The 15654-nt window shown below is 41.6% G+C and overlaps 1 protein-coding gene across 1 annotated transcript in view; it reads left to right on the plus strand.

Moving 5' to 3' along the window:
• Positions 1–15140, plus strand: part of fars2 (phenylalanyl-tRNA synthetase 2, mitochondrial) — a 93864-nt gene extending 78724 nt beyond the window's left edge. The window contains exon 10 of the mRNA XM_047568549.1: positions 13519–15140. Coding sequence (XP_047424505.1) covers positions 13519–13657 — 139 coding nt within the window. The 3' untranslated portion in view covers positions 13658–15140. The remainder of the gene's footprint in view (positions 1–13518) is intronic.
• Positions 15141–15654: the final 514 nt, after the last annotated feature.

Raw genomic sequence — 15654 nt, forward strand, 5'->3', positions numbered from 1 at the left:
TTGTTACGAGGAGTTTGTTGAGTTGGGAAGTAAAGGAGAAAGCGGCTGCAGCGGGTTTTGTTGGACTTCCACCTTCCCATTAAACATTCATCAGTGAGAACCAAAGCGAGTGTAGCTTCATGTGTTCCCTCTCCTGCTACGCTGCTACTGTACATGAAGTGACAGCTGCTGTGTTAACCGGCTGCTCTGTTGTTGAACTGTGTTGTGTTTCTGGCTGTACAGAGCGTGTGTGTTTTGTGGTGTGAGCCGACAGCTGCATGTGTTGTTGTTAAATTTTTATTGCTGCCTGTGGACAAAATCCTGTTTGCAAAAAGTCACTTTTTGTAGAGGTGAAGGAAAAAATCAGTCTTCCTCTCTGAAAGCTGCTGTAAACTCTCACATTTAATGTGAGACTTTGTGGAGGTATTTTACACCGACCTACAACGAATGTTCACTTTACCGCGTTCATGAGAAGAAACACAGCAGAACAGAACAGAACAGTTTGTCTTTCTTGAGGCCGTACCATCATTTTGGTGTCTGAGGACTTTTAAAATCCTAAAAGAATTTCAAACACACATGTGTATGAATGCCCCAGTCCAAAAGTTTACAAAAGCTAAAACTAAATTGGAGACAGAAGTTGCTGTAACTCTACTCACCCACACTCCAGTCCAGTAGGGGGCGGTAATGAAGCTGTAAGCTGGGGCACCAATCAGACCAAAAGAAGATTAAGAACTCCATGTGACTTTTGCAGTGAAGTAAAAACAACCATTCTTATTAATTATTATTGGGTCTTAATTGTTCGTCTACAGTAGCATGCCAGCTAATATTAGCCCAGAGACTAAAATGCTTAATGTGACAGTACAGATTTAAATCCTGATTACATCCGTAAACACCGCACATAGCAAGATAATCTTTATTTTCATTCAATAACAAACCAAAACTAGAACAAAATACATGTCAAATGATGGACTTGGAATGTTATTCATAGGATAGAAATGTTAGTTTTAATTGTGTTAAGGCTATTGCTAGCTTAGGAATGCTAGGTGGTAGCCCAGCAATAATGTTTGCTGTCTTTGGAATGCTATTGCTAGCTAATTGATGCTAGTTTCTGTTGCTGGATTAGGAACGATTGATGGGCAGAAATGTGACAGACGAGTGTCCAGCGGCGAAGCAGCAGCTGTTCAGTTTTCTCATAAACTCATCGATCTCTTTTGTCTCACTGGCCTTTTGGTTTTTCGTTTTATTCCGTTAATCAGGTGTAATGATATTTGTTAGTCGTCCAAACTGATTCTGATTCTGTGACCTTTAAACTGGCCAAAGTTTGTTCACTGCCAGAAGCAGGATAGAATGTAAATATTGGATTGGCCTCCCTTCACAGTTCAGGCATTTAAATCAATGGGAGAAAGAGCTGCTAATGCACAGGTTCAGATGGAGTGTGCACGCATACACCGCACGACCTGAAGGGAAATGTAGTTCAGTCAGAGTTTGAACAGTTCACACTAAAAACACAGACAAAACCTCTCCAAATTGCATCCTACTGTTAAAGGTCAAATGAAACGCTTAACGAGCAATTAGCAGAGGGGAAATGCCAGCGAGGCCGTCAGCTAAACAGCCGCCTGAATTATTCACTACGATAACAGAGAGGAAGTGGAGCCCATATGCTCTGAGCAGCCAATCGCACCGCGCTAATGTCAAGTGTTTTTGCATTAGCGAGGGCAAGGAATCATGGGTAATGAGACTATCCCCCAGGCAAGATGTGCATCTGCATTTCCAGCTCTCCAGCGTTTGACTGATGCTGGTCTCTAAAGGTCGACACTGAGGCTGCTGGAATTTTGTGCTGTTGTCTGGTTTTTATTTGTTACTCAAGGACACTTTAGTGTCTGGTCAGTGTCCCAGGGATCAAACCAACAACCTGTTCATCCTAACGAGACACAATCAATCAATAGCTGGGTTTAAATGGAGTTAATATTCCAATCAGAATCAGTTTAGAAGCCCAAGTCCATATAAACCCCTCAGCTGGAATAAACAGGGGCAGAATATTCCTTTTCCTAAACTCAAAGTCATGTAAACTGAATCGTAACGAAGTCTGAGCATGCTCTGTCTGGACGTAAGTGTTCAGTGACGTTTCCTCATGTGAAAATATGGCAGCACGTAAACAGAGCAAACAATATAAAGAAATAGAAATAATGAACTGTTAAAAAAGGTTTGTCAGAGAAAAATATATATCACGGCATTTTTCAAAATTCTGATGGTATCATGGTATTTTTGTTTTTTCATGCATAATCACGTGTTCACAACATTTTCTACTGCCTGAGAGAGGAAGTAATGCAGTAGACTGACTAAGGATGGACTGTTTTACTGTGATGATGAGTAAATACTGGAGAATAATCCCGTGTTAGCTCGGCCTGATGAGAAGGAAATCTGGGGACATGAACAGCTCGGAGAAAAAACACAAAATTAAATATTACCAAGATGAAATGAATGAACAGCCACGATTACGGTTTCATTTATTTTGACATATATTTTCATATTTAAACTGTCTGTAATGTCAATAGCAGCGTGACCGGCTACCGTAATAATTGTAGACTGCGCGCAACATTTTTTTTTCCTTATTCATAAAAAGCTAAAATTGGGGACATTCAGGGACAGTTTTAGCTCTGGGGGACAGTTCATCCCAATCGGGGACTGTCCTCGGAAATCTGGGACGTCTGGTTGCCCTGAAAACAACAACAAACAACCGACTCGACAAGTTTCTCGTTCTGCTGCTTCATTTTTCGGACCTTTCCATCTTCACCACTTCTCTCAGTGACACAGTCGCTGTGAGTTTAGAAGAAACAGTGTCTGAACGCTGTGCAGTGAAATACACCGGTTTGACGGTATATTACAAAATTTATATCAAAACAAAAAAATAAAAAAAATACCAGTATTCAGTTTGAACCAGTTTATAGTTTAACCATTTCCCACATTTCACTCCCTGTCAGATTTGGCTCCTCAGTGTTCGTCAACCTTAACATGTGACATGTGACAAAAAAAGCAGCTGCAATGTTTGATGATTTTTTGTTGAAATGCGCGTTTTAAAACGTTCATGTGTTTGTTGCACTGGTTTACTTCACTTCCACGGCGAGAAGCTCAGCGATATTCTGCGTCATCCAGTTTTCATCTGCATCCTGGTGAACAGCTCTCGGTCTTGGCTCGTGATTCACGTCGTCTGTTTGTGGCGTTCTCATAAATTGATTGATGGGTCAAGAAAACCTGCTACAAGACACCCAGAGGAGGGAGAGGGTGTGAATCTGAGTCATGGTAAACATTCATCATGTCTCCTGGAGCTCCAGCAGATGGACAGTAGGCGACACACACACACACACACACACACACACACACACACACACACACTGTATAAATACAGTATAAGGACACGGACGCACACTCGGCCGGCAGAAAGGCGCGCAGACGGGCCGCTCGATGCCAAGGTGACATTTCAAGTCGTCACATGATTCAGTTTTATCTTTGTTTCTCGTGCTTTAGTGTCATTTTTGTCATTTTTAGTGACAAAAACGGGACGTTCACGTCAGCGGATCATTTCTAAAAGTTAGCTGCCACATTCTGTGACAAACACACAAACAAGATTCTCCATAAACCCAAAGGAAGTAAAAGTTCAGAATCTCTGACAGTCCTGACGGTCTAATCAGGTTGCAGCCTCATGAATAAGTAATGAGCTCAGACTGGCTCCCCTCATATTGAAACATTGATAAGGTGATCAGACTTCACCCTAAGTGAACTGTGTTTGTGTCTATTATTACCTCTGACAGACAGGCTGCTTCCATGCTACAGTGACTGAGCTGTTAATAATTCACACTCCTCGTTCTCCCCCTCGTTCTCCCCCTCTGTCTCTTGAGGTTGAAGTGTGGGATGTCCAGAGTAAAGATCTAGATTCATCCTCCATCTTCACCACCAGCTTTTACTGCCCTTCTTTAAAGAGTTAAGTCATGAGTTTTAGTCCTGTTCCATCTGATCTGACGTCTTTAGTTTGGTGTGCATTTTTAATTTATCCACTTCCTTTTCTCTTTATTTGAACTATAAAAAACAAGTATTGTCTTTGAACAGGAAGTAGATTTTGGAAAGAATGATGTCCTCATGTGTGGAGACGGGGATTATTAATCGCGTACTTGAATGAGTGAAGTTATAGCTCGTTACTACTGGTAGAATTTGTGTCATATTGAACTAGGAATGAATAAGCTAATAAGCATAAAAAAAAGTTTCAACTGTAAAATTTCATGAGCTTTTGTACCTTCTCCACTTTTGTTTCATGAGTGGCTGCAGGAAGAATCCACTAAAACACCACCTGTGATGTTTTTACACCAACTAGTATCTAGTTATGAGGATAAAAGTTTAAATGAATCAGAAGGAACTGTCACAAACCTAAACCTAAAACTTATCGTCCCCATATGAGGACGTATGGTCTCAGGACGTTAAAACGTGACATGTGTTGTGTTTTGTGGTCCTGCGGGACATAGAAGACTATTTTTATTTGTTCCTCATCAGTCCATTATCTAACAACTTCACCCAAACAAACATTAGACGTTGTTGTGTGTTTTTAACCAGTTGGTTGATTTTCGCTTCTGCTTCCTGCTTCACTTTCAACAGAGTCGTACAAATGTCAGTGTCTCCAAACCTCCTTAGTTAACCTGACAGATTCTTTATGGATCCAACACCATTCATTCAAAATTTGCAGAGATGGAGAAGCAGCCAGAAATATTAAAGAGGAAACACGCTACTACCAAGAGGACCAGTCCCTGCTCGGGTCCAATAGTCTCTGCGTCTAAGTATAAACTGTGTCAGATGCTACACATGTAGCATTAAACACCAGCAACAGCTTTGTGACCGACTGCACTTTGCTCAGGTGTTGGCAAATCAATCCAGAAATGCCTCTCAGTATCTTGAGAAATATTTCCTGCAGTTAGCGAAGTTAGTTTGTTTAACGTCAAGAATTAAAAACAGCACAAATGTGTCTGTTGTTAGGTTTCCTCTAATGGTCAATTTGAGGAGAAAATAACTGAGCAAACTAATCTAAAGTCAGAGATGCCAAAGCAGAGTGAAGACAGAGCTCCTCGCAGCTCCACTTGTTTATTTGGCCTTTTTTTTCCTGAGCAGAGGAGGCATGGAGGCCTGGTGAGAGCTGCCTGTGATCTATTAATACATATGCATAAATTAGTCAGAGCCGCTCTGTAGCAGTTAGCCGGCTGTGCAGGAGCTCTGGCTCTAGTCCGGGAAAAAAAAAAAAAAAAGTCCACCAGGATTCTGTCCACAATCTGGTGCAGTGGAAGAGAAAAGGCGGATTGTGCCTCCTCAGAGATGAGCTAAGGTCTGAGGGACCAGGCTCTGCTCAGTCCTGCTCTGGATGTGTCATCACATCATTTAAAGGAATATTATCAACAAGTATCATTTGCAATAATAAAGTCATTACCATAAACAACGAGTCCACTCAGGTCAAAGGCTGCAGCCAAACAACAAACGCTGAACGTTTAAAAGAAGAGAAAAGTTCCTGGAGACTAATTCTCCAGAGAAGGTTAGAGAGTTTATAACCAGAACATTTCTGGAGCAGAGAACACAAGGTACGAGCTCCCCTCTCCACTACGTTAACTTTAGAAACTGAAATATTTATCGGACTGGATCCAGTCGACTATAGGAGGAGACAAGGAAAGACTTCAGGGGGCTAGAGGAGACCGACTCTAGAGCCCTTTAAACACTGCAACCTGGCATTTCGACCTAGTGTGAACAGGAATCACGCGTCAACACGCTAATTTACACCATGACACTGATGGACCTGCTCTGTTTTGTAGCTCAAAAACAGAGCAAAGTTTGGGTCTTCTCTGAAAGATCAGTCTCCCAGCTGATCTCGGTGAGACCGATCTCTGAAGGGCAGAGATTTTTGTCCGCACAGGTGAAGTAGTCGTACGTCATGTCTGTGAAATGCACGCGTGACTGTGTTGATATACAGCTTGTATAGCGATAGCTCACACTTTTCCTGTCGATCATGGCAGCGCTCTGGTGCGACTGTGAGATCTGCGAGCTGCTGTAGGACGCAGTGATTTATTCTAATATCAGCAGCCTTTTAAAAGAGCAGGGGTTTAACTGGTCCATTCTTCAGGTCATCAACAAACTGAAAGCGTTAAAAACGATAAACGACAGGATGAGCAGGAGCAGCACTGGATGCACCATCATGTGCATTGTTTATCTCACAGTGTAGTTCACTTAAATGTGTAATGATGACGTTGTCAACGCGATGGTGTATGAGAGGGAGGAGAAAACAGGCACAGAGGACTTCCTGCAGTGTGAAACACCACCAAAGAGGGACTGAATATCCTATAATATCCTATGACTCAGATTGTCCGATTCTCACTATTAAATGATCTGAATCGAATCAGGCGTCAGACTTCATCAGGACATCACTTCTGTGATATTTGCTGCTAAGAATTGGTCTTTTTTTTATTATTTTAACAGTTTGTTTCTCCTCAACTTTGATTAAGTTTCAGTTTTTCTTATAAAATGTCCAGTTTACGACGAACTGAGGACATCCTTGTTCAGTGAACGTTCAGGGGAAGAATCCCAATTTATTTATACTATGATATGTTAAGTTGGTTTTTCAAGGAGCAGACTTGTGTTTTAGCAGTGCACTATAATCCACATAGTATATAAGTATATAATTCTCTAGTATTGTGTTGTATATTTTGGGTGACTTGTCTCTATACCTTTGTGTTGTTGATGGACGCATCAACTCATACGTCTTCTTCTTCTGCTTGCTGTCTTTGAATAATTTAAACGTATACTGTGTATGTGTTGTAAGCCTCTGATTGAAAAATCAATCAATTATATACAAAAATCATGTCAAAAGTCAGATTATTCTTGACAGTGTTGGGTTTGTTGAAATCTGCCAGTATTTGTGCAGTTCAGTCAATCGTCGAAGGTTGTTTTAATTCCTGTAGCAGCACATTCATTGTTCTTTTGTTGGATTAAAGAGAAAAACATTCTCTGATCTCTGATTCTGCTCTAGACTCACGTGAAGTTTGTCGTATTTGTTGCTCGAGAACTGTTTCGTCTCTGGCAGCTCGTCACAAAACACGGCGTTTGGTTTGAGAGTATTTTCTCCAGCTCATTAATATTCACACCAGCCTTGACTTATACTGTCTCTTGAATATCTTGCGTTTAGCTGCGTCACGATTCTGCCTCCGTGTGTTTGTGTTTTCCTTCGGCGGTTCAAAGCTCCTCTTCCTTCCTGCTCGCTGCTTTTCCTCCCGTCCTCCGTCACCTCCGTCTGACTGTCCGTGCCAATTAGGTAGGATCTAAGTGGGGAGATTAACCAGAGGAGAGAGCCTCCGGTTCACACTCACACATCACAGCCACTTAATAGAATGCTAATTGATTTCAGCTCTTTTCTGGCCCAGTGGAGGGTGAGGATGGACAGATGGAGGGAAAGAATGAGAGGAGGAAGAGGAGGGAGTGATGGGGGGTCTTTGAAGGGAGGATCAGACTCGACTCTTCTCCGAGGCACGTTTACGTAAAGATGAGACAAGAAGACAAATATGGACCTTAATCCATTTATGTAATCTGAAGAAAACGGGGAGAGGACTGATGGATGAGGGAAAAGAAACGATAGTGAAAGAAGGGAAGGAAAAAATGAAACACTGATTCACCATGATGATGCCCTGTGGTAAATTAAATCCAGTGAATGTGTCTAAAATCCAGGTTTAATCGGACAGATCATTCTCACTTCCTCTCTAGTAATTTCTTGCCATCTTCTTTTTCGTTTTTCCTTATTTTTTCTGCTGCATTAATTCATAAAATGAGTCAGATCTGTTACTATTGTCATTTATTTAATGAGTGAATGAAGTGCTGCGTTTATAGACTGTATTACTCAGTAGGAGGTGGTTGGGGTGGATGGAGGGTGAATAAAGCTCTCAGCTTCTCGACATGTCTCTGTGGCTCTGACAGAGCAGATAACCCCTGAACATTTCAACTAAAGCCGTACACCTGGGGAAAAAAGAACAAACTGAGCAACCTTCTGATTCGTGCTTGTTCGACTAGCTTATTAGATGCTAATGCTAACTCTTTAGAGATTGTGCTAACATCAACAACTGTGGGATGTTATCATGTAATGCTAGAGATGTTAGCAAACATGCTATTTTTATAAATTTTCTCTGTGTTCTAATGTAGAGACGGTTTAGTAGTTTAGTAGTTATGAGCTAATGGTAGCATAAGAGTTTGGTAAGATGCTGTTAGCATCTCAGCAGTCACGTCAAATATATATATTTTTAAAACTTTAGCTTGTTGGGTTGTATAAATTGTATAAACATATACAGCTCCTCTAAAGTGAAGCCAAAGCGAGCAGAGCTCCCCCTGGTGGCTGGAGGCTGCAGTATAGGACATAAGCGCCACCCCCTCCATGTTAGTGGGCGGGGCTTGTGCCAAATTAAAACACAAGTCAAAGTTGGTTCCTTGGTCTTTTATGATGACTTGGCAAGCATGTGTCTCTATCTAGAGGGCGCTGTTGTCAATAAATTGTGGGTTATTGTGGGTTAAATGGTTGTGATTGGGGGAAAATTGTGTATTTTATTAACACACTATAGACTTTTCCTGAAGTTCGTGATCTTTCTCAAACCAAGCTACCCAGGTTTAAATAAAACCATAAAAAGGTCTAATAACGCTGTAGTCTCTGAGTCCTGATCTTAAATAAACAAAATTTCCATTTCCTGTAGCTTCCTGAAGTGTTTCCTTGTCTTCTCCTGGAGTCGACTGGATTCAGTCCAATAAATCTTTCTTTCTGTCTAAGTTAATGTATTGTGGAGAGGGGAACTCGTACCTTATTCATCAATAAACTCTCTGACCCTCTCTGGCAGATTTCTCTCTTGACGCTGACTCCATCGTTGTGTTTTATACAAACACAAAGAGACAGACAACCATTCACACTCACACCTACGGCCACTAGAATCACCACTGGCCACCTACCTCTAAAACAGAGTACGAGGGACTTTTGGTTTTTGGTTCATGTCAGACCTAAAGTAAAAGGTCAGACACGGCTGAAGCCTGATTTGATTGAACCATTTTTAAAATGGCTTGGATCTTCCTTGACTACCCATCGGGACATCCCTAGTTGCTGTATTTAGAAGAAATGAACAGAAGTGAAGATAAAACCAGATTATCTTCAAACCGAGGGATGAGGGAGGAGATGCTTCCTTACTTCTGTCCTTGTTTCCTCCCTCCTCAGTGTGGCGCTTTCAAGGGCGTTGGCAGCTGCTCCAGTTTCCTCTCAACGTCTCCTCTGTTTGTCTATCGATCTCTCTCTGGTTTCCCTTCCCTCTGCTTCTCTTTCAAGTTTCTCCATCATCATCATCCACTCTCAGTCTTCTCTTCGTCCAGTGTCTTCCCTCCCTGCCCCCACTGAAATTCTACACTCTGTTTGAAGCCAAACCCTCCATCCCTTTATCTCTCCATCTCTTTCTCCATCCCTTTATCTCTTTCTCCATCCCTTTATCTGCTGAACGCCTGACATCAGCTCCATCGTGTTATTTGTCCTTTTGTTCATGCTTTGCCTGTGATGCTCTTGTTTGATTTTGTTCAGTGCTCGTCACTTAAGAGCTTTTCTTTTGCAAAGCTGGACCTTTTTTCTAAGCAAAGGAATAAAAAGTAAGAAAGACTGAGAAATGTGAAGCCAGCGTTCAGCTCTCAGCTCAGCTGTGGTTCAAAGATCTGACAAGAACATGTCATGTAAACCTGGGAATAATCTGAGGATTCAAAAACAAGTCGGTGACGGTGTCTCTGATCAGATCAGTGGCTTTAAGAGGAGATGTCCTGATCAAGTTTTGATCCAACGTCAGTTTCTCATTAAATATCGATACCTCCACTGTCCGGGTGTCATCCTAGACAGGACTCTATCTATCTCCACCTCTTACTTCCACCTCTGCACCATTAATCCACCTCCCTCCCATCCCTCGCACAGATTAGTCCAGGAAACTTTCCTCTTTTTTTAAACGTTCAGTGTTTGAACGTTGATTTTGTTTCAGACTGAAGTCCTGACAGAACAAGCTCTCTAAAGAACGTCTTTGGACTAAGACAGCAGCATTTCACAGTGGATGATGTATTTGATTCATCCATGGGAGTCCACTCTGACCAAGGAGAAGCAGAACTCCATCCTTCAGGTTCATGCTTCACCCTCTGGTTTCATCTTTGTAGAGAAGGATTCATTCTGAATGAGACCAAACAAACTTCAGAGAAGAAAAACTAGTTGAAGACCAAATAAGACCAAGGAGATGTTCAGCTGGTCCTTGATGGAGACTGAGAAAGACAGTCCTGGGATAATGTTCATTCATTGGACGTGGTCCAGCTTTGTGCCAGGACCCTCCTGTGTTGTTGCTTCTTGTGTTTTTACCATTAATTCCTGATGTTGTGTAGATTGTATTGCTGCTGACATGTGGTAAATAAGATCTGGATCTCAAGGTTTTCTCTCTTTGCAGATGATCTATGTCTGTTGGTTTAGTCCGATCATGACCCCGAGTAAATGATGGACGGAAATCTAATGAGAGTTGACGTCTACTAGATGTCTTCCACCTTTCAGTACTTATTGAAATCATGCTGTTGTTGTTGTGTCTCTAAAGGCTGAATGCATCATTTACAATACAGCAGTGGACTTTTGTGGTAAAACTGTAAATTCAAAGGTTTTTGGATATACTGTGACACATGTTGCTGTGTATAGTCTGTTCACAAGATTATTTTATTCATTATTAAAGGGGAAGAGGATGATGAAGCGTTGTGGTGTGAGAGGAATGAAAACAGAGCGGGGGATTTTCTTCTCGAGCAATTAAAACCCTATGAATAGCTCGCTGCACCAATTAAAACAAAACTGAGACACATAAGCTTGACAACTTATTTTCTGTTGTGTCTTAGCTGCGTGTGTGTGTGTGTGTATGTGTGTGTGTGAGGCATCTATAAACTATAAATACCTCCTAGCAGAGCATCACAGAGGGAACTTTGCATGTTTCATTAAAGCTGTTTTATTTAGTTCTGTTTTAATCACAGACTGGATCATTCCTCTACATTTCTTTTTTGTGTTATATTTTCAATTCTCTCAATAAATTGTACCTTTTGCATTATTTTATATATACTTTGTGTCTGCACTTAAAAGGAGAAGCTCTGTTTTATTCTACTCAGGTTTCACTGGCTGAATGAGGAAAGTGTATTAGGTTTAGTTTGTCATTTATAACTATTTCATTTTAATTCATTCATCCATGAACACGTTTTCAGTCTTGGTGTCATCAGGTCTTAATCTTCGCCCTAAAAGTTTATCGAGGTTTATTGATTTACGCTAAGTCTTAGGACGAGCCTTTGTGTTTAGCTGTGGTTTTAAAGTCACAGAGACTGAGCATTATTAATAAAATCACTTTTCGTCACTTTCATCATCTCACTGACAAAAACATCTTTTGTTTTCTTATCCTTACATAAGTTAGTGATCAGCTAGTTTAATTTTTGTTTTAGAGATGCATCAAATTCAGCTTGTTCATAACACTTCAATAATATAAAACATCGTGTATATATCTATGTGTATATATCTATAGCAGTTTTCTGTGTAGTTTTCACTCTTTGTAAGTTCATGCTGTGGGCCACATTAGATCCTCTGGCGGGCCACTTTTGGCCCTCAGGCCGTATGTTTGACACCTGCGCAGTAGAGACATTAATGGAAAATACAGCAGAAACGTCCTGTGGCTCTGGGTTAACTCCGACTAATGCTTCTAACGCCACATTTTCTATTTCATGTCCTTGTCCTGTCTGTCCATCAGTCTTGTGGCTGTATATACTGTGTGTGTGTGTGTGTGTGTGTGTGTGTGTGTGTGTGTGTGTGTGTGTGTGTGTGTGCGTGCGTGTGTGTGACTTTACCGGTGTCACCGCATCAGCCTCCTAATGGAGACATCAATTATTCAACGACAACAGTCTATCACATGAAACAACGTTCACACTGACTGTGTGTTTGTGTGTACACAGATATGATGTGTAATTGTGTTTGTGTCTCTTCATTCGTTTACAGCCTCATCTCTCTCTCCCTGTCTCTCTCTCTCTCTCTCTGTCTCTCTCTCTTTGTCTCTCTCTCTGACATTTCCTCCACATGTACCGATGTTCAATTATTCACGAGCTGCAGAGAGAGAGAGAGTGTTGTGTTGTATTTAGTTTTTGTCGCTCTGTTTTAATGACCTGTGAGTAACTTTATACAACTGGAGGAGGAGGCTGCAGAATAGAACCGAGGAGGATAGAAAAGAATTAGAAGAGCGTGAGTAAAAAGTAAAAGTAAAAAGTCCGGTCCAGATGTTGCATTGACATCTGTCGTTGGATTGTTGTTGGATTTATTGTGCATTGAGTGAATGAGCTCATTCCTTTGGTTAAATTAAAGAGGAGTTAAACTCATTCATTCAACCACTGGTATAAATGAACCTGAATAAGACAAAGCTGTTGATTTGTTCACGTTAATGTTTGTGGAGCCATGTGGAGTGGAGTGTGTTTCCTCAATAATCACCAGTGCCTTCATTTGCATTTATTACCTATTTATAATGGAAGCAGCTATGGTTGTTGTGCAGCTCTCGATAGTAACTAAAGTCAGGGCGGAGGCAAGTAAATAATAACTTGTGTGAACAGCTCTGTTCTTGGTTCTGAAACAGCGATAGGTAAAGATCCATTAGAGACGGACGCCGTTAAAATGTTCTGATGCACAAAACTGAGGCCAGATCTCTACAGCTGGTTAGAGACGCATGTGGAGACACATTTCAATGCCAGGTCGCCTCAGACCGATGTTAATGATCCACGAACCGAAGTGTTAGTCGCGTCCCGTTCTGAATCATGCTTTTTAGTTACTTGTGTTTATTTATTATTTGTATTCGAGGTCAGACATGTCAAACTCAAGGCCCACCGGCATCATCCAGCCCACAACATAATATTTTATATCTGTCAGAACTGGCCCACAGGTATTTCACATCCGTCCGTCCAGAAAAATTAAAAACTACACCAGTCCAAACATTTGACCCATAACAGCTCAAGCCACAAGCATCAGAACAATAAATACTAAAATATGTTAACGGAGCCGTGATATTTATGCCCCGCCCACACCTCCTCCAGACTCACAATGCCCCGCCCACTCTTTCTCCAGACTGACCTGTATTTTAGTGTTGTAGCTTGGCCCAAGCCCCGCCCACTAACATGGAGGGGGTGGACCTTATGACCTGTACTGTAGACTCCAGCCACCAGGGGGAGCTCTACTAGCAGGAGCTGTTCCACCGTCCATATTTATATACAGTCTCTGCCTAATAGACATATGCTCTTAACTGCAATTATGTTCATTAACAAACACAAATAATACTTTAATTGAAGTGATTCATTCAGAGATGCTTTGGTTCCTGAGATTTGTGGTATTTTGCCTCTAGTTTCTCATCTAATGCTTTTTAAATCGACTCTGCTAGAGCTAGCATGAACTCCAACGCTAATCTCATGAACCCTCTGTTTCAGGTCTGGAAGGCGGAGCCACTGTTATCGAATCATCTACCGGCACATGGAGCGAACGCTGACCCAGGAGGAGGTTCGAAACGTCCACCAGCAAATAGAACAGGCTGCAGAGACGGAGCTGGGTGTGCAGGGCCGATACTGACACACACACACACACACACACACACACACACACACACACACACACACACACACACACACACACAGAGCTGTGATGCAGCTTCGTCATGTCCTCGTAGCTGTGATTTTTCGCCGCAGGGAGAAACGTGTTGACATCAGTCCAGACGTCACACTCTGCTTTTAATGCAGCCGCTTCACGCTCACATGCAGCAGGACGTCACTCTGTCTCCTGAGTCCTCTCCTCTTCCAGCATCACAATTAGACACGTGTCACCTTTAATTTAGAGACGCGCCCACCGGCCGCTCTGTGCTTCAGTTTTTTTTTGTTTTTTTGTGGTTTTGTGACGGCAGCCTGGACCTCGGCAGCTGTTCTGTTACTGACCACCGAGAACATTATTCAGCTGATACATGCAGCACGAACGCGGTGTTAAATCCACCAGACATGTTGCTGAGACTCTTTCTGAATCTCACACATTTAAATGTTTCATTTTTTTTCCTCACCCCATCGTTTATAACATCAGTACTCACACTCACTCACACCGAAAGTTCAAAGAGACCCAGAAACTTCTCCATGTTGGAACAAATCACATTTTTATTTCTTAAAAACTTGTCAAACTAATGAAAATGAGGTAACGTTTGAGTCTCTGAGTCTTCGTAACCACATTTCGCTGCTTGGAGACTTTCAGATTCCACTGAAGTCATTACGTCATGTTCAAATACACTTTTTACACTTTTACAACCTAAACACAAACGCTGAGTTAGACAGTGGTTAAATACAAGACAAAAGCCAAACTAAATTATGTCTCCTGTGTCGAGGAACCCAAGATCAGCATCAAGACTTAAGTCATGATGCTGAGCCTCTCATTCATTCATTCATTGATTGTTTGTAGCTGTGTGGAGGGAGCTTATCTTAGCTGTCACTGTGTGAGAGGCAGGGTCTGGACCCTGGTCAGGTCTCCGTTAATCTCAGGGCTAAAGGTGCTTTTAAGGTACTGAGGGACCTAGACGCACTAACCTATGTACGTAGCCTACGCCGGTGCAGCTCATTTATACTTCATTCTACGTTCATTCTGTAACAACTCCACCCAAACACTAGGCGGCGCTGTGTCTTTTTTACTAGTCGGGTTCATTTTTGTTTCCACTTCCTGCTTCACTTCACGATTCTTTATTGATCCAAAACAATTCATAAATCACGGAGATGGAGAAGCATCCGGAAATACTAAAGAGGAAACGCTACTATCAAGAGGACCAATCACAGCTCTTGCATTCTGCATCACGTAGTCACAACTTGACGCAGAAATATTAACCACCTACAACGCAGAGAAAAAATTAACTGAAGTCAACGTTGAACTGGATCTGAAGAAACTCTTTCAACTGTAACAAAATGTTTTTCTTTTCTTTTCTATGTTAAAAGGAGAGAGATTTACTTAACGCTGCAGTTTGTGTTGTTTTTTATGACGTGTTTGTTTCTTTAGATAAAACCATTAAAACGGTTTGGACACATTGTTCTTCCACTGATTATTTGTCTTGGGAACTTTAATAAACGGTGTCAGACTAACTCTATACAGCAGATGCAGATAATGTAAGTTCATGTCAGGGAGTTGAGCTGAACTTCATAAAGAGGGTTAATCTGAGCATCCTCCAGGTTCTGGTTCTGGTTCTGGTTCAGGTTGTTACTGGCTCTAGTCATGTGACTTTCATGTGCATCAGCCACAGGTCTTCCTAATAAAAACCTCCACTCCACCAGTCCTTCAGAAATTTACATGAAATGATAAAGAAATGATCTTTGCTTTAAGTTCAGAAGTTGCTCTGAGCCACTGGGGAAGATGCTGATGTGAAGATGCTGAACCTCATTTAGGCTGAGTTGCTTGTGTTAAACTGTTGGTTTGGTGTGAACAGAATGTGGATTAGTTTTAGTTTTTCTAATCATCTTGGTTATTGGAGGCTGCGATGGGCAGCGGATGATGTTCATAGGTGACATCTGTCGCTCTTCTCTGCTCGACACGTCTTTAATGATGTC

This window comes from Mugil cephalus, chromosome 18 (assembly GCF_022458985.1).
Source record: "Mugil cephalus isolate CIBA_MC_2020 chromosome 18, CIBA_Mcephalus_1.1, whole genome shotgun sequence".
Classification (NCBI taxonomy): Eukaryota; Metazoa; Chordata; class Actinopteri; order Mugiliformes; family Mugilidae; genus Mugil; species Mugil cephalus.